The sequence below is a fragment of the Mustela erminea genome, chromosome 1 (assembly GCF_009829155.1).
Source record: "Mustela erminea isolate mMusErm1 chromosome 1, mMusErm1.Pri, whole genome shotgun sequence".
In the NCBI taxonomy this organism is placed as follows: Eukaryota; Metazoa; Chordata; class Mammalia; order Carnivora; family Mustelidae; genus Mustela; species Mustela erminea.
In genome coordinates this window covers 5,652,560-5,671,204 of record NC_045614.1, presented here as the reverse complement: position 1 = coordinate 5,671,204, position 18,645 = coordinate 5,652,560, and the positions used below count along the sequence as shown (strand labels likewise).

Below are 18,645 nucleotides of genomic sequence, written 5' to 3'. Positions count from 1 at the left end.
GAGGCCAACCTAAAACCAATCTCATGATCCCATTGGCCAAGCGGTGTTACTGCACCGCCTTCCTTCAGTGTTATTGGGTCCCTAGGTGTCAATCTTCTTTATAGAGCCCCAACAGTTGCCATGGCCGAGATTTGAGGGGCAGATAATAATGGACGGCTCAGGACGGCTAGTTATTGGGCAGAAAGCCCGGCTCTGGGCGGGGCTTAGAGCCAAACGCTTGGCTGCCTCAGTCTGGGGTTCTTCAGGGCCGCAGCCTTCCCTCAGAGACACACCCCTCACTCCTTGTTATTGGTGACGCCAAGTGTTGCTCAACAGCATTCCACATTTCGATAGGCAAAACCACCCGTCCTTCACTGCTTTCCTAATTTCAATTTGCTTCTCCCCTTAGAGGCGGCAACCTTCTGGCCGTAGCCAGGGCCCTCCTCACGGAATGGCTACGGATTGGCCCGGCACCCCGTCACTCCTGAATAGTGGGCGGAGCCAGGGTGTCTGGGGGCGGTGAATTGGCTGACTGGACCTCGGGGGCGGGGCAGCCGCTCCTGTCAGCGGGTGAAATGGCAGCGGCAGAACCGGCGGCGGCCGCGGTCCCGGGGGGCGGCTGAGGGGGCCGGGCCGGGGCTGCGGGGCAAGCAGCACGGCGGGGATCCAGCGGCGCGGCCCGGGACAGTGAAGCTCGGCACGGCGATGGCGGCGTGCTCGGCGCAGGTAGGCAGGCGGCGCGGGCCGGGCCTCCCGGGCCCCTTCTCAGGCCGGCGGCTCCGCGCTGCGGCCCGCGGGGGCCCGACAAGACCGGGACTCGGGCTGCCTAGACACGGAACCCGGGCTGGGAGCCCTCGGCACTCCCGGCACAGATCCTGGCCGTCAGTCTTAGGCCCAGGCCCCCGCCCACCCTCGTTCCGGATGCCTCCGGACCCCTCGGGGCCCCTCCCCTGGCCCTTCCGGCCGCCCCCTCCCCCATCCCACCCCTTCTCCAGGGTCGTCACCCGGCCCGCGGCCGTGACCCCCGCCCACCCTTTCCATAGACCCTCAGGACTCCTCCCAGACCGTTCAGGGCTCGCCCAGCCCCCACCCCGCAGACCCGCCCCCCAAGGCGCCCCCCCCCGCAGGCCGAGGACCCCCCCCCAGTCCGGATCCCTCAGGACCGCTCCCATCTGCAGACCCCTTGCCACCCCATCCCTCCCCTCACTTCTCATCCCTTCTCTGGGCCCAGACCTGCCCCCAGCCCCAAGGCTAAGAGCCTCAGAACCCTACCCCTCCCTTCCAGCCCCGCAGGACCCTTCCCCGGCCTCTGTAAATCAGGATTCCTCCCCGCAAGCCTCCCCTCAGCCTGCTGGCCCATCTCTCACCCCCGGCAACCCCATGCCCAAGGGCACGGGCGGGGGCGGGGGGGGTCACTCCTCAGGCTCCTCCCAGTACGCTCCAGCAGCCCCACACACACCCCTGAGTCTGACGCGTCCCAAAAACCCACCTCCTGCTCAGGACCTCCCAACAGATATTCGGAACCCTCCTCAGGTGCAGAGGCACGCATCTTCTGAGAGCCGCACGCTCACACCTGTGTGCCCCCACACACACACTCACATCTGGAAGCCAACAGTTCTCAGAGAGAGAGATGGCTGTGAACCCTGGACAACTCAGACGCACAGACATCCAGGAGCCCCCGATCGGCCGTGGGCACACGTGCACGCACACACACACACACACACACACACACAGCTACACTTGGATCCCCAGCACACACACAGGAACTCAGACTTCCAACCCAGACCCAGACAGTTGGGCCCTCCCTCCCCCCACACACAAACACACGCTCTCTCACACACAGGACCCTTGCACTTTCACACACCTCCGAGGATCCCACCTGCCCAGGTCCTCCTGTGGTGCCCAGAGCTCCCAGCTCAGGCCCACTCGGAGACACGAGCTACCCGCCCTGCCCCAGGCAGCCAGCTTGCCCGGCCGCACCAGCCTCCCTGACCTCGTATCCCCATCGGGGCCCGGAAGGGTGGCAGGGTGACCCAGAATCTCCCAGCACCCCTGTGGACACCTGCCCCGGGCCTCTTCCCCTTCATCCGTCTCTCCCTGCTTTGCCCTTCTTCAAAGGGAAGGGCACTCACTCTCCCTCCTACACCGAAGTCTCCCAAAGGGAAGCACAGGCGGCCCTCTGATTGATGCCACCCCCTGGTGGGGAGGGGGAGTTCAGGCTGCTCCCGAAGTCCGACCGGACTGGTAGGACCAGCATCCTGACCCTGTCTCGCCCGCTGGCCTCAAGTGGCAGGGCCTGCACCATTGCCGGGGGCAGCCCTGGGTAGCCCGTGTGAGTTCCTTCACCCACGACCAGTGTGTCATGCCTAAATGAAACAGCTTCCTTCTCTCCTGGCATTTGGGACCCGGTGGGGCTGGGTTGGGGCTTGCCAGAAGCAGACAGCTCTTTGTTAAGGAATATTTTCAGAGGGGAAGAATGTGCTGAAGAGGCTCGGGTAGGACACGAGCGAGGAGTCAGCTTGGTTTTTCCCTTGGCCGGGCTTTGACCAAGCCGGAGGACCCATGTCCACCCATCTTTCCTGGTTGTGTTGGTCCTCCCCGCCCGTCCTGCCGCCCCTCGGGTGCAACCTGTGGGTTCCCCTGGGCTTTTGTGGTCGGCCGCGGGTGGTTTGGAAGCAGCTGCAGGTGGCTTGGCCCTGGCACAGGCATGAGGATAGCAGATCACGGAACTGGCGAGATGGTGTGGCCAGGACTGCAGGGAGTGAGGAGGAGCCTGGGTCCCAGCTGTGCAGAATCCAGACCAGTCCAGCCCCCAGCACTGCCTGTCTGGGATCCTTCGAGCCACACAAGCAAGCCTGGAAAGCCCCAGAAACACAAGCCCAGGCTTCTTTGTGGATATTCTGCAGTGGGCTCTGGATGGCCCCGGGAAGAAGCTCCTGTTGGCTCAGGGCCTCAACTTCTCCATCTGGAAAATGGGGGGATAAATCCTTAGAACCTTGCTTTGTACTGCAGGGGAGCCCATGAGGTTAGGATGTGGTCCCCAATGTCCCTTGGGCACCGTGGGGGAGGGGTCCATGGGGTCCAGCAGGGCAGTCAGCCGTCTATGGGTGCTGGCAGAATCCTTGGCCGTCCTGGTCCCCTGGTTGTCATTCGTTGACACCTCACTGGATAATGGCCTTCTTTCTGCAGCCAAGCTGCATCTCAGGAAGCCGGCCCAGTTGGGGGCTGAGAGATGGGCTGTTGTAGGGTTTGTGGCCACACAGAAGCCTCCCATGGGGACAGAAGGTTGGAGGGGCCTACTTGCTGGCAATGCCCTTGCCTCATGCACACCTCTGACGCACAGACCCGGGTAGGGAGAGGCTCATTCTGCCCAGTTGGCTGAAGGGAGGAGTGGTTGAAGACTCCTTCCTGAAGGTCACGAGACGCACAGGAAACAGTCTCCACAGCCTCCCCAGGGTGGGCCCTTGTGCCGATGTAGTGAGGCCCAGAAGGCTCTTCAGAATAGACAATGAACTCCTTAGGAAAACCCAAGAAAGCACTTGGGGAGAGCCTGTGCGAAGGATCAGTGCACTTTTACCCGAGGCTGGGGGTACAGGCCTCTGTCTTTGTCTGCGTGCTTTGAAGGGGGCAGCGGGGGCGAGGCGGAGAGTGATCTCAGTTTCTTCTGGCAGAATACTGATGCTGGTTTGTCCAGGGAAAGCCCCACCTGGTGCCGGGAACGGAGTCAGGTGCTGGGGTCTGAAGGCAGGTCACACATGGTCTCTGTCCTGCTTCTAAAGACCCTCTTGGGTCTGATTGGGATGGGTCCCGTATGTCAGGCCCAGGGCCAAGCACCATTTACGTATTATCTCATTTAATCCTCCAAACCACTGGAGGAACCCAGATTCCAGCCTGCACCCTCACCATCACGGCCTGCTGCTTGCCGGGTGGGAGCACGGGACAGAATTATACCCAGCATGCCACAGGAGCGCAGGAAAGGGTCCGGTGCGGCCCCGGGGCCATCAGGGAAGGCGGAACAGGGATGATGGATAGGCCCAGAGAGGAGCTCACGGGGCGGGCATGGCAGGCAGAGTATTTGGACAGAGGCTCACAAAGCTGGAGCAAGCCTGGTGCATCCAGGGAGTCATGCCTTGTTTGGTGGGCCTCGTCCCATAGGCCCTGTGGCCCCGATGTGATCCATGGGGCACACACTGTGCGCCCCTCCCTGGGAAAAGGGACCTGTAGTTGCAGGAACTCAAGAGAGGCAGCAAGTCCTACCCTGCCCAGGGGAGTGTGTAGCACACATGTTCCTGGAGTCAAACAGCGCGGGTGAAGGGAGTGAGAACAGGCTCACCGGAGCCAGGGGAGAGATCTCTCTCGGAAGACCCCCTCAGCGCAACTCACCTGCCCTGGTCTTGCCTGGCTCAGTGCGCTGGGGTGGGTTGTGAAATGGTTTCATTGAGGTGCGCCTCCCACACCACCAGCCCACAAGTCCCACAGGGGCAGGGAGCCTCTGTTTGTTCGAGGCTGAGGCTCAGGCAAGTGGAGGGCACACAACAGGTGCTTAGTAAATACTTGCTTCATTTTAGGATCTGACAGTCCTCCCTACCCACCCACCTACAAAAGATGGCCTGGATCTCTTCCACAGAAAGAGGCTGACCCATCCGCCTCGGAAAGCTCCCGAAGGCAGGGCATACTCACCTCACCCCAACCTCCCGTCGCCCGGCCCAGCAAGACTTATCCACTGACACAGGCAGCAGGAAAGACACCATTCTGGCTTTAAAGAGCCAGGAGCCTGTGCAGGATGCCCCTTCTCTTATTCACCTGTCCCTGGAAGGCTTATAAGGGCTTTCAGTTTTCTCCCTGGTCATTCTCAGGGATCTAGAGTATAGAGAAATGAAGGATTTGCCAGGAAGGAGCCTGTTCCCAGCAGTAGAAAGGAAGTTGGTGGTTTCACAGGGCAGTAAGCATTTTTTTTTCTTTTAGGCCAGAAGGGATTCCATAAATCATAATGGTCCACCTCCCAGATTTTAGTCTGAAGGTAGTTGCTGCTACTACTATTTCCAATAATGATAATTATAGTTTTACCACCCTTAACCTTTAAAGGGGGCCACCCCACTGCGGGAGGGCCTGCTGCGGAAGAGGTTTGTTTATTCGTTCCACAAATATTGGATGCCTGGTGGAGTGCTGGAGTCTGGGCATCCAGTGGTGGCTAGACAGCCCCTGCTTACATGGAATGTTCCATCCAGCAGGGAACGAATACCACGGACCAGCTCCTGTCCTAAGAACGTGACAAGTTTAGCTCAGGTATTCCTCCCAACAAAACCTGTGAGGCAGGTACTATCATTAGCCCTGTTTTCAGATGAAGAAACTGAGGTCAAGTGTATCGCAAAGGTATACAGTGGTGGAGGAGGGATTGAACCCAGGTTACTGGCTCTGGAGTTCTCACAGGAGGCCAAGGGATCTAGGAGTGGGTCTACACACAAACACACACACACAAACACACACACATGCACACACGCACACATGCACACACACAGCCAGGCAAAGAAGGGACACAGATATGGAAATATCCAGAGCATAGAAGAGTAGGTAGGACTGGGGAAAAGAGGGGGGCAGACAGCCCTGAATTCCAGTTGCTGTCCTCGTTATCCAAGCTTACCCATCAGCTGCTCCCCCCTTCGCAAGGAAAAGGACCCAAATCCCAGGCCATTTCCCCAGGACTTGGAACAGCCAGGACCACGGTAGTTGGCCTACACCGTCAGTCCTGGCAGACTGGGCATATGGGGTCACGTGGCATCTCCAAAGACATCTGGTTCAGAAATGAGTCTGTGTCCCCCATAATCATTAGAAGTAGAGGATCAGAAGCCAGGGGAAGGGGAGGTAGGGAGCCAAACTGAAAGGAAACTTGGGGTCTTTATTCCTGTCTCTGAAAATGCCAAGTTCTGCAAAATGGCGCATGCGCACACCCTCACTCCCTCTCCCTGTTGCAAAGTAATGACTGTGCTTTACTGAGCGCCCGGTAAATTGGGCTCTCATGCTTTATGTATATTGTTTCTAAAGTAAAAGAATGCAGAGAGAGCAGCAGCACAGAGGATCTACTTAGGGCAGAGACTCTGGAGTCAGAAATCCAAATGCAAAGCCTTCCTCCCTGTGGCCTAGTCAAGGGGTCCTGTGAGTGTCCCACTCACCATGGGACCTCGCATGAGTTACAGCTGGCCTTTACTTTTCTGTCTACACTGACACAGCGTCTTTGTTTTAAATTATTCTTAAAATCGAGTTTATTTTTTAGAACAGTTTCAGATTTGCAGAAAAATTGAGAAGACAGTAGAGGGTTCCTGCAGACCTCACACCCAGTTTCCCCAATTAGCACCATCTTCAGGTGGTCTGGTACATTCGTTATAATTAACAGACCAACGCTGATACATTAACTACAGTCCACACTTACTCAGCTTTCCTTAGTTTTGCCCTAATTTCCTTTTCCTCTTCCAGGATCGTATCTGGAATCCTGCATGACATTTTGTCACCAATATTTCTTAGGCTCTCATGGCTGGGACGGTTTCTTGGACTTTCCTATTTCTGATGACCTTGACAGATTTAAGGAGGACTGGTCAGACATTTTCTAGAATGTCCCCTGATCTGGATTTGTCACATGTTCTTCTTGTAGTTAAACCGGGATGATGTGTTCTGGGGAGAAAGATGCAGAGGTGACATGCCTTTCTCAGCTCATCATGGGCCCAGGCTCTCAATATGACTTATCGCTGTTGATGCTGACCTTGGTCACTTGGCTGAGCAGCACAGAAATTTTTATCTCCGTTCACTCAGCAAATGTTAATTGAGCACCTACTAAATTCCAGATGGGTTAGGAGCTTGGAGTAGAAAATTAAGAAGATAGGTCCTTGCACTCAGAATGCTCATGACCCAGCAGGGCAGACAGGCCCGTATAGAAGGAATTGCCATGGACTGTGCCTAGGGCTGAAGTGTAGAGGGCAAGTATTTTCAGAGTGAGAGAGAGAGAGAAGTGAGCCGTCATGCTGGAGGTGGGGTTTGACGGGAATGATGTCACTGAAAAAAATTCAAACCACGTGTTGGAGGATGCTTTTCCGGCAAGAGGGCACAGCATGTGCGAAGATACAGACAGGAAGAAGCAGGGGGTCCTGGAGGGCTGAGCACATAGGGCCAGGATGAAGGAGGAGGCAAGGGTGGCAGGACTGGGTGCACCAGGTGAAAACATCTGGGCTCCATCACCAAGTAGGGAGTGGCTGAAGGGTTTGGGCAGGCAGCAGGAGAGTAGCGCCAGGCTTGGCCTAAGCAGGACCATGGGCCCAGCTAGTTCCGTGTGCAGCAGGAGCAGGCGCTGGCTTTAGTCAGGGGAGTAATGATTTGGACGAGCATCTCTACACCAGGGACCAGGAGGGTCTTCCTAAAATTCAAGCCCAGTCAGGCTCCTGCCTGAGCCTGCAGGGCCCTGTGGGAGTCTGGCCCCTGCAGAACTCTCTAGTCTTTCCTGAAGTGGCATGCCTCCCTCCTGCTTCGGCACCGCCCTTCCTTTGCCAGCCCAGCCCAGCCCTTATCATCTTTTTCTCTCAGCTATTGTTCACATAACATAAAATTCACCCTTTTAAAGTGAACAGGTCAGTGGGTTTCAGTATATCCACAACGTGGTACAACTTCATCACAGTCTAGTTCCAGAACATTTCATCACTCCAAAAAAGAAATCCCGGGCGCAGGTCTCCCTATGCCACCCCCCCACCCCTGGCAACCTCTAGCCAACTTCCTGTCCCTATGGATCTACCTATTCTGGACATTTCTTACTCAAGCAATCATGTCACTTGTGATCGTCTGTGTCTGGCTTCATTCACAGAGCACAGGTCTTTGAGGCTCAGGTCTTTGAGGCTCCTCGACACGGCAACATGTGTCAGAGCTTCCTTCCTTTTTTATGTTTGAATCATATTCCAGTGCATGGATGGACCACACTGGGCTTATCCACTCATCCGTTTCAGGGGACATTGGATTGTTTGCACTGTTCAGCACGAATGACACTGCCGTGAAGGGTCACGTGCAAGTCTCCACGGAGATGTATGTTTCCCATTCTTCTGGGCAGATACTAGGAGCAGAATTGCTGGGTCACATGGGAACTCCATATTTAACTGCTTAGGGAGCTGCCAGATGGTGTGCCACTCTATCTGTTCTTTGAAGCATGTCTCTCAATCTGTAAGAGAAAGCTTGGATGATAGTTTCTTACTCTCGACACCCCGAGCGCTCAGGGCGGGGGGTGGGGGGCGGCAGCTCCATCCGTCTTTGCTCAGTGTGGTGCCCGGCATCTGACAGGCATTCAGCAAACATTGGTGCCCGGGCAGGTGGCTGCTGTTCCTCAGATGTTTCTTGAGTGCTATGTTGTAGGCTCCGTGTGGGGCACCACAGAAGTGGGGACCCAGACAGGGGCAGTTCTTGCTCTGGCAGGGGATCCGAGGGAGATGTTCGGGGGCTGGCTGGCAATCTTAGACGGTGCTCAGGAGAGAGGACAAATACATTCACACTCATACACATCTATATACGGAAAGGAGGCACATATGTGGTCACTGAAGACTTGAGAGCAGCTAGCAGCCTAGTCTCTCTGAGCTAGCTGGAAGAGGACTTCAAGAAGGAGGAAGTGTGAGTGGCTGTGTCCAAACAGCCCTGAGAAGGAAAGGGAAAGGGAGGTAGGAAACATCCAGCAGCTGGACCTTTCTGCCCCCCTGCCCCGGCCCCAGCTCACTGGTGTCCCTCTGGGTTGACTCAGCCTTGTAAGCCATGGGCCATGCTACAGGGGTGTGGAGGGTGGTAATGCCAGTGGGCACAGGGGTAGGTGGCCCACTGCCCATTCTGCAGGGTCCAGCGCCCCCTTTAAGTGGCTGAGGTGGAACAGAGGCAAAGGGGATTGAAGTTGAGGATGCCGAGAGGCCGGGACCTCAGGCCTAGTGGGCCTGTGTGTGCATCTCAAAGGCCTGTGGCCCCCTAGCCCTCGAGGGTGCCTGCCTTGTCTCTGTGTCTCTGTACCCACCCAGTAAGGGCAGGAGGGCTGTGGAGTTGGTGTCTCATCTGCCTCTTTCTGCTCTGTATCCCTGGGCCTAGAACAGTGCCTGGGCCTCAGATGGCCCTCAGCGAGCATCAGGGAGGGAACGGGCCACCCACAGAGCTAGGAGGGCAGAAAACCAGGGTCCATCCCAATCTACTGAGTCCCGAGGGTGACAAGATCTGGTCAGTGCAGGAAGTGTGCATGCGTGTATGTGTGTGTGTGTGCATGCGACAATGTGGGTGTGAGATGGTGTAGATGTGTATGAGTGTGCATGTATCTGAGTGTGTGTCTGCATGTGTATCCATGTGCATGGGTGCGAGATTGTATGTGTCCGTGTGTGTACACACATGCCAGAAAGTGGTACAAGAGTGCATGAGTGTGAGCACATGGGGTGTGAAATAGTGTGTGAATGTAGGTAAGTATGTGTGGGCGTGTGAGTGTGAATTATGAGTGTGTGAGTGTGCACAAGGGGTGTGTGTGTGTGTGTGTGTGTGTGTACATGTGTGCATCAGGAGGATGGCTTCCAAAGCCAGGCTGTGTTTAGTCTGGCGATGAGTCAAGAGAAAGTTCCTGAGGGATCAGAAGATTCTGCCTCTCAGACTGCAAATTTCAGCCTTATGTATTGAATCAGTTTTATTTCCTGTATGAAGTTCACATGAATATGTGATAAGCAGCTGAACAAATCCCGCTAGTGGCTGGCCCCTGGTTGTGTTTTTAAATCAGAAACCCAGAGCTGAACCATTCTCTTGGGCCCTTTGGGGGCAGCAGTGGGAGTGCCAATGCACTCCAAGGCTTGGATCTCCCGGGCTCTGCAAGGACATGGTGGGCCCAGACCACTACCCTGGCCACATGTGGTCTCTTTCCCTAGAGCCCCCCTCCCCCAAGCCAGCTGTGCTTAGGAGGCTCCAGTCCTCACCTCCACCCCCTCTTCCCCACCTCCCAAATCCGACGTCGGGAAACCCACACTGCCTTCCCAGCCCCTCCCTGCCCAGAGAGATCTTTCTAGGTCAGCACTTCTTGTCCACAGCCCAACTCTGCCCTGGCTGGTCACAGACTTTGACCCTGCAGAGGGCCCCAGAGTGGCCCCCACTGTCCACCTCTCAGGAGAGATTAACTAACTCCTGGCTAGACGGTGCACAGTGGCTTGGTCTTTGGGCCAGTCATCCCCGGCCAGCTAGGCAATGAGAAGGAAAAGTCTTCCAGGTGCACCGGCATGGGCCACTTGGTTTGGACCACTCACCAAAGCCAGAGTCCTTGGCACCCAACAGAACTGGAGAGCCTTTGGGACCCAGAGGCAGGACCAGTGGCCCCAAGGAGCCACAGAGACCAGGGAAGGGAGGATTTCTGGGTACCCTACAAGGTGGGAAAAGGATGCCCACCTCCCCTGCACCCATGACAGTGAAGCACAGGGAAGGAAGCTGGAATGAAGTGCATGGCCAAGGTCAAGGCCAGCCAACCTGTGGGGGACCTCAGGTGTTGGTTGGGGTCAGAGGGCCCCTCTGTGGGCTGAGCTGTCAGAGCCAGGTCAGGTGGGGTCCAAGGGCAGGAGTGCATTCCTGGCTCAGACTATGCGGGGCAGTAGGTGGGTGTGAAGGAGCCCTCCAAAGCGACAGGCAGGGGAGCAGCATTTTCTTCCTGCCTCCAGGGCCCTGGAGACCCCATCTTCTTACACCCTTGATGCTAGCCTGGGCTTACCAGAAGCATGACCAAGTAGAAGGAACACCACCCTGGCCCCTGCCTCCGCTCTTCTAGCCATTCCCAACCCCTAAACCCTCCCACCGGGGTGACGCCAGCTCCTGCCCACAGTCCTCACACCAGGCATAGCAGAACCCTGGAGTCCAGCTAGACCTTGGCCTTGGCCCTGGCCCTGGTATGGATAAAAATGGCCAGCAAGGAGGGAGAGAGCAGTCATTAAATATCACTGTTCTCCCTTGTTACTCTGAAGTCAGTCCGCATGATCCTCTGTCTTTGGAGACTCAGAGGAGCCAAATGGCCGGCCCAAGGCCGCACAGCTGGTTGAGGGGGAGCCACGGTTCAGACCCAAGTTCGCTGGAGTCCAGAGCTTGGCTTTCGGCCTGGTGCTGAACTGCCTGTCCTGAAGCTGGCAGGAAGCAAGAGGCCAGTGTTCTAGAACCCCCCAGGAGGGTGAGGCCAGACCATCCCCAAGAAGAACAAGACAAATGGGCCTGGCACCCACCCGGCACACAGCAGACCGCCGTCAGGGTACTGATGAGAGCCTGTGGCTCTCTCTCTGCAGCCACTGGGGCAGCTTCCCAGCACTTTGATGCGCCCATCCCTGGCTGCCCAGCCCAAGGGGAGTCGGCTCTTCCGGCTGTTGGCAGCAACGGACAATTAACAGTAGAGAATAATTGCTTCTGGCTGTGCCAACAGCCCACTTCAGTTGATGAGATGGGGAAGGTCAGATGCCGATGCCGGGCTCCCGGGATCGGCCACAGCCAGAGACAGGGACCGAGGCTATCAGAAGGGCCACTGAAGCAGTGGCTTCTGCACCCCCAAAGTCTGAGTGACAGGGACTCTTGGCCCGTGGCCCTGCTGAAGACTCAGAGGGGTCAAGCTGAGACTTGGCCTTCATGCCCAGGGACAGTAGGACAGCTTCTGTTTCCGTCCATACAGCTAGACACAGGCAGGGCTTCTGGTAGGTAGCGTCTGGAGTGGAAGGAGCCAGCTCGGCCATGCGCTGGGCTGGAGTGCATGGGGATGAGGGGCGCGCCAGTGGACAGACCAGCGATGGGAAGCCCTGGGCGGGGAAACGCACCCAGGTGAGCAGCAGGCTCAGCGGGCCCAGAGCCGAGCCGGCCGGACAGGGTAGGCATCCCACCCAGTGCTGACTACGTGTGTCTCTGGTCCCCAGACAGAGCTGTGACCTGGCCCTGCTCACAGCCGATGAGCCTGTCCACCATGGCGAGCCCCACTCTGAGCCCCGACTCCTCATCCCAAGAGGCCCTGTCGGCCCCCACCTGCTCCCCCACTTCAGACTCTGAAAACCTCAGCCCCGATGAGCTGGAGCTGCTGGCCAAGCTGGAGGAGCAGAACCGGTGAGTGCGGGCCTGGGGCACACCGCGCAGCCTCGGGGGTGCAGCTGGGACCCCAAACAAAAGTTAGAAGTTCCTGGTGGCCCCTCACGCTCAGAACTGGGCCTGGCCCTGGGCAAAGGCTCGACAGGGGTCCTGTGTGTGGTTCTCTCACCCCTGGAGGAACAGTGTCCCCAATCAGATGAGACCAAGGTTGCAAGAGGCCGTGTGAACCCGGACTTTGCTGACTGAGCCCTTGTTGGATGGAAGAGCAAAGCCAGGCCTTCCCACCTTTCTCCTCGGCTCCTCCCCGTTTTAAAATGTGGGTGTTGTTGTTATTATTATTCAGATATGACGAGGACCACAGTCAAGAGTTTGTTACTCATGGTCCCTAAGGGGGTTTGGGAGTGGGGGATCGCCTTACCAAGTGGGGCTAAACAGGAAAGTACCAGGATCAGTGGGGGGTGGGGGGCAGAGGGGGTGAGGGAAAATGTGCTGTGGCTTCTGCAAGAAGGAACAGCAAGGCTGTGTGAGCAGGTAGAACACTGGCTGGTTTAAATAATCTTACCGGTCTCTGGGGTGGGGGCTAGCCCTAGTTGTCTGCCCCCCCCCACCCCGCCTGGGGGCATCAGAACAGGAGAGGCCGTCGGTTTGTGGCTTCTAGACTGGCTGGTCTGCATAGGAAAGGTGCACTGGCAGGCAAGTCCTTAACTATCTCTAGGAATCTGCTAGGCCTGCGTGGGCGGTCCCTCCACCGGCTGGGAGGCCCCAGATGTCGGAGCTGCGGGAACACTCGCAGCAGGCTGCCCCGCCAGTGGCTCGCCCTCTCTACCCCGATCTGTAAAGCCCAGATCTTAACAACACCTGCCCTGCTAGGCTGATAAGACTGTCAGCTCATGCACATGCTTCTCAGCCCAGTGCTAGACACGGAATGGGACACCCGGAAGGCAGCCTCTCCAGGGGCCCCGGAATAGGGGTGCGGCTTAGAGAGTTTAGGGCACCGGCCAAGGTCACTGGGCAAGAACAATTTAGACCCAATGCCTGGCAGCCTCTGGGGCTCCCGGGAGGAGGGGCGGGGCGCCCCACGGCGTCACTAGAGGCCCGGGGCTGCGGCGGGAGGTGCCCGAAGCCTGGGCCCGCCTCCACCAGCCCTCCCTGGCCAGGCTCCTGGAAGCCGACTCCAAGTCCATGCGCTCCATGAACGGCTCGCGGCGGAACAGCGGCTCCTCGCTGGTGTCCAGCTCCTCGGCCTCCTCCAACCTGAGCCACCTGGAGGAGGACACTTGGATCTTGTGGGGCCGGATCGCCAACGAGTGGGAGGAGTGGCGACGCAGGAAAGAGAAGCTGCTGAAGGTGGGCGGAGCCTGTGAGGCGGGGCGGGGCCAGCTGAGCCCCTTGGCCCCCCGTAGCCGCCCCGGGTCGGGGGTTGGGGGGGGGGTCTTCCGGGGTTCGAGGGCAGAGGGCAGCGGTGGAGATGAGCCTTGCCAGGATACGGGCGGGACGAGGCACGGGGTGGGAATGGCGAGACAAGCGGCTGTCACGCTGGCGTCTCAGGTACCCGGCTGTCTCCTGCCCTGCTGTGTCCGGTGCCCGGCTGGGGACAGCACATTAAGTGGTGTGGACTCTGGGGCACAGTGGCTCCCCCAGCTCTGGGCCGCGGGCGAGGGCTGGTCCGGGGGGCCGTGGGGAGGCTGCCCCAGGACAGGGTCCAGCCCAGCCTGCCGCCCCCGCCCCGCCCCGCTGGCAGGAGCTGATCCGCAAGGGCATCCCGCACCACTTCCGGGCCATCGTGTGGCAGCTCCTGTGCAGCGCCACAGACATGCCGGTCAAGAACCAGTACTCGGAGCTGCTCAAGATGTCCTCGCCGTGCGAGAAGCTGATCCGCAGGGACATTGCCCGCACCTACCCAGAGCATGAGTTCTTCAAGGGCCAGGACAGCCTGGGCCAGGAGGTCCTCTTCAACGTCATGAAGGTGAGGCCTGGAACCCTCGGTCGGTCCTCACCCCCCCACCTCCCCCACTCCCACCCCGTTGGTGTTGGCCTGCTGGGGTGGGCCCTGACGCGTGTGTTCCCTTGCAGGCGTACTCCCTGGTGGACAGGGAGGTGGGCTACTGCCAGGGCAGCGCCTTCATCGTGGGCCTGCTCCTCATGCAGGTAGGTGGCTGGGGCCAGGCTTGTGGCAGGAGCAGTGTTCCCTCCACCCAGGGTCTTTCTAGAGTCAGAGCTTCCCTCTCCATGCGTCTGTGACTTCTGCCAGTCTCCAAGCCAAGCCACCAGTGGGTGGGTGCAGAGAGGCTGGCCACCGGCACCATCCAGGGGCTGAACCTCAGGCAGGGGACTTAGGTCAGCCTGTGTGGTCTTGGGTGGGCTGAGGGTTTCCTCCAGAGACCCCAGCAGACTCAGGAGGTGAGAATGGAGGCAGTTGGGGGTGGAGGGGGACCAGAGGGTGTCTCAGTTTGGGCTCTGGAGGTGGGCAGACCTGGGCTTCAAGTCCCAGCGCCACAGTTTCCTACCGGGCGGCCTGTGGCAGGTGACCCTGGCCTCAGGAGGGTTCCCATCAGTCAAACCCAGGTGGCCATACTGACCAGAGGCCTCTTAGGAGGGTCTGGGCCGCCCCCGCAGTCCCTGTTCTGTAAATCTAAATGGAACAGAAGCAGGCGAAGCCCTGCACCCCAGGGCCGTAAAAAGAGTGGCGAGCACCCCTCCCAACCCTGCCTGTTCCCCCAGATGCCCGAGGAAGAAGCCTTCTGTGTGTTCGTGCGGCTGATGCAGGAGTACCGCCTGCGGGAGCTCTTCAAGCCCAGCATGGCGGAGCTGGGGCTCTGCATATACCAGTTCGAGTGCATGCTCCAGGTGGGCGCCGGTCGGGGCTGGTCTGCACCCTCCCACCCCTGTCGGCCGCACCCACAGGTGCTAAACTAGGGCAGCCCCACTTCCATCTCGTCGACTGACAACCCCAGGGCCACGAAGTCGCCTGCATGTTCCAGTTCAGAAAGGGGTCCTGTGCCAGCGAGGCTGTGGGGTACAGGCCCGAAGGGGGCTTCCGGGGACTGGACGAGGGCCAGCCATGGGTAGTGGGGGCTCCTGAAAGCGCGGGGCTCCCGGAGCCGCTAGGGCAAGAGGGGTCAGCCTGGCTCTGGTCGGATGCACCCCCGGCCCCCTCCCTGTCTGCTCCCCAGTGTGGCGGAAGGAGGGAAAGTGTTGTCTGCCTGCCTTTGCTGATACTGGAGCGCAGCCTTCTCTGTTTATAAATAGCAGCCCCCGCAGGCCCCGCCCCTGGCTGGCAGACAGAGACTGGGCGGGCGCGCGTGCGTGTGTGCGTGCATGTACGCACACGCGTGCGCGCGCACAGGACCCGCTTTAGAAGCTGGTTGCCTGTGGGGCTGTGTAGTTCTGCATAGCTCTGGGTAGCAAGGTACTGTCGCTGGAGGGAACCTGGTAGTATTGGCAAGCCGGTGGTCTGGGCCACAGAGAAGAAGCCACCTGCCCTGGGTTGGGTAGGCAAGGCCATCCACAGTGGAGTAGGGGGACAGGCCCAGAGAACCCCGGGCTGTGGGACGAAGCCCCAGGGCGGGGGGGGGGGGGGGGGGACAGCCCCAGAGTCTGATCTCTCTTGGCGAAGGACATCCAGGGGCTCCTGACACCTTGTCCAGCCTTAGTTTCCCCAATTTCTGTCCCTTTTCAGCAGTCTGAAGTTCAAGCCCATCAGACCTGCATCCCCTGGGCACTGCTGGGCACAAGTGTGATGGGGGGGGCTGTGGGTGGGCACAGTGATGGCGGGTCACACAATACGGGGTGAGCTGCACTGGGCTCACACCGCACCCCACTCTCGCTGTCTGGGTGAGCTGGGGGAGTGACCTGACCACATAACCATCCTCCTCCCCCATCCCAAGCCTTAGAAGCTCCCTCTTGAGGCAGTGGTGGGGATCCCATAAGTAACTGTGCCAGCACAGGCTCCCCGTGTGTACTCAGCCCCCTCCCCACCGGCTGCTGCCGCTACTGCCACCCCTGCCTGTTTCCCCACCGCCTGCCACGCAGAGCTCTCGGGTGCTTCAGCCTCACCCAAACACAGTGCCAAGAGCGCACAGAGGAAGGGAGCCACAGGCTGCCCGGGGCGGGCCAGGAAGTCTCCCTGGAGGCGGGGGCACTGAGCCCCCGCACTAGCGGGGGGAGGGGGCCCACTGTGCCCTCAGCCTCCTCACGGTGCCTGGCCTCCTCCTCCCACCCCCTCGCCCCAGGAGCAGCTCCCGGATCTGAACACCCACTTCCGCTCCCAGAGCTTCCACACGTCCATGTACGCCTCGTCCTGGTTTCTCACACTCTTCCTGACTACCTTCCCGCTCCCCGTTGCCACCCGTGTCTTTGACATCTTCATGTACGAGGTGAGGACCCCAAACACCGCTTCCTCTCCCAGATACCTGCCATGGGAAACAAATCCCAGCCAGGCCCAGGCTAAGAAAGGGCCAGGGCTTGGGGGAGGCGGGGGCCGGGGGGGGGGGATCAGAGCTCCTCCCAGCTGCCCGCCCTGGGGAGCAGGACGACAAACTCGCTGCCATCACCCCCTTTGCAGGGCCTGGAGATTGTGTTCCGGGTGGGCCTCGCGCTTCTGCAGGTGAACCAGACAGAGCTGATGCAGCTGGACATGGAGGGGATGTCCCAGGTGGGCCAGGAGGGCCGGGTAGGGTGGGATTCCCTTACACCAGGGGCACCCGGGCAGGTGAAGTCCTCCTGAGAGATGGGGAAGGGCCTGGCCTCACGGGCGGAAGGCGTTCCTGAACATCTGCCCTGTCCCGTGCTTCCCGGAGGCCTTCCTGGAGGACGAGGTGGGCTCTGAGCAGCAACCTGGCTACTTGGGGGTCAAGAGGAAATGGTGGAAGGCCCAAACTTGGGCCAAGGCCCAGGAGGTCCCACCACCCACTTCCTGCTCCCAGCTCTGGGTCCTCCAGAGTCTAATGGGGCAAATAGTGATAGTAGCCAGATTGCAAGGCCTTGGGTGTGGTTTCAGCCCCGGCAGCTGGGCCAGGTGAGAGCAACGGGCGGGAGTGAGGAGCCTGGGGCAGCTTCATGCCCGCCCTGCCCGCTGGAGGGGAGGCCAGCCTGCTTTGCCGCCATATCCCCATCAGGCAGGCCCCTTCCCCTCCCAGCATCTTCCAGCTGGTGCTTCAGGGAAGAATGCACAAAGGCCATGGCTGTGTCTGTGAACACGGGCATCCATTGTGTGCAGCTGCCAGAGGGGGCCAGCTGGGCTGGGTGGCGGGAGCCAGCCTGACCCTGAACCGCAGCAAGCTGTGTCCTCCACCGGTGCCAGTGCTTAACCCTTCGCCCGGGCTCCCTGGGCCCAGGCAGGCAGGCCGGCCACCAAGGGGTCTTCCCTCCGCCTTGCTCCCATGGCCCCGATTCCTCCTCTCCCTGCCCTGGGACAGCGATAGGACCCCCTTCCTCTGCAAAAGGCCTACCGCCACCCGGCCTCCAGCCGGCTGCAGGAGCTGCTGAAGCCCTGCTTTCCTTTCCGGGGCAGAAGGCAGTCCCGACTGCAGGCACTTGCTCCCCCCCAACACCCCGCGCACTCACTTGCTCCACACGCGCTGACAGAGCGCCCACTGCAGGCTGGGCCCTGAGCTGGGACTTGATGTCCCTGGCAGACCGGCTCCTCTTCAGGGAAACAGGGTACAGCAGGGCTCTGCCCCCCGCCCCCCCCCCACAAGTCAGGGCCTGTGTGTCAAGGATGGCCTGTGCCCACCCCCGACAGTACTTCCAGAGGGTGATCCCCCACCAGTTCGACAGCTGCCCGGACAAGCTGGTCCTCAAGGCTTACCAGGTCAAGTACAACCCCAAGAAGATGAAGAGGTCAGTACCGGGAGGCCAGGGTGCTGGCAGAACGGGGTCCCCGAGAGTGGGATGGTGACCACAGCGGCCCTCCTGTCTGCAGGCTGGAGAAGGAGTACGCGGCCATGAAGAGCAAGGAGATGGAGGAGCAGATCGAGATCAAAGTGAGTCCCCAGGGAGGTGGGGCACAGCGACACGATGCCCTTGGGACGCAGCCTTGCCCAGGCCACGAGCCAGCCTGTCCTCAGAATCTGAGGCGTCCTCCCTCCACCCACCTGTCCCCTCATCCAGCAGCAGGGCCCACCCTGCTGCTGGAGACCCGTCCCAGGGCTGGGGGGGCAGAGAAGGTGGATAGGTCCCTGCCCTCATGAGACCCCCCAGTTACAATGGGGAGATGGTTGGGGAACCCATAGGTACAGAGTCTGGACTCCAGAAAGTACTCTGGGTAAAAACATGCAGCAGAGAGGTGGAGCTGACCCCAGGGACGATCGCTCCAGGCCCACAGAGTCCGTGCAAAAGGCCAGGTTGCAGCAGGCCTGATGGAGTCGAGGAATGTCAGGAAGGCGGCCTCGGTGGGCGGAGCCCTGGGGTCCGGGGCAGGCAGGAGCCAGGTGCCACAGGGCTCCCCACCCACTGTGACCCTCCGACCCTCCAGACTCTCCTCCCTCTCCTTTCTGCTTTCACCTTCCACACGTAATTGTACTTATTCATGCAACAAGCATTTATTAAGCACCTACGGTGTACCAGAGTCATAGGAGACTAAGGCCCCAC

The 18,645-nt window shown here is 59.5% G+C and overlaps 1 protein-coding gene across 6 annotated transcripts in view; it reads left to right on the top strand.

Annotated features, from left to right (window-relative positions):
- Positions 1-449: 449 nt before the first annotated feature.
- EVI5L (ecotropic viral integration site 5 like) overlaps positions 450-18,645 on the top strand; it is a 28,502-nt gene continuing 10,306 nt past the window's right edge. The window contains exons 1-10 of one of the 6 annotated variants that reach the window (XM_032309271.1): positions 450-705; positions 11,889-12,072; positions 13,198-13,401; positions 13,796-14,020; positions 14,128-14,202; positions 14,776-14,901; positions 16,287-16,430; positions 16,619-16,708; positions 17,798-17,895; positions 17,978-18,038. In XM_032309271.1, coding sequence (XP_032165162.1) covers positions 13,237-13,401; positions 13,796-14,020; positions 14,128-14,202; positions 14,776-14,901; positions 16,287-16,430; positions 16,619-16,708; positions 17,798-17,895; positions 17,978-18,038 — 984 coding nt within the window. In that variant the 5' untranslated portion in view covers positions 450-705; positions 11,889-12,072; positions 13,198-13,236. The remainder of the gene's footprint in view (positions 706-11,888; positions 12,073-13,197; positions 13,402-13,795; positions 14,021-14,127; positions 14,203-14,775; positions 14,902-16,286; positions 16,431-16,618; positions 16,709-17,797; positions 17,896-17,977; positions 18,039-18,645) is intronic. The other 5 variants (XM_032309234.1, XM_032309223.1, XM_032309240.1 and 2 more) reach the window with 5 other exon arrangements.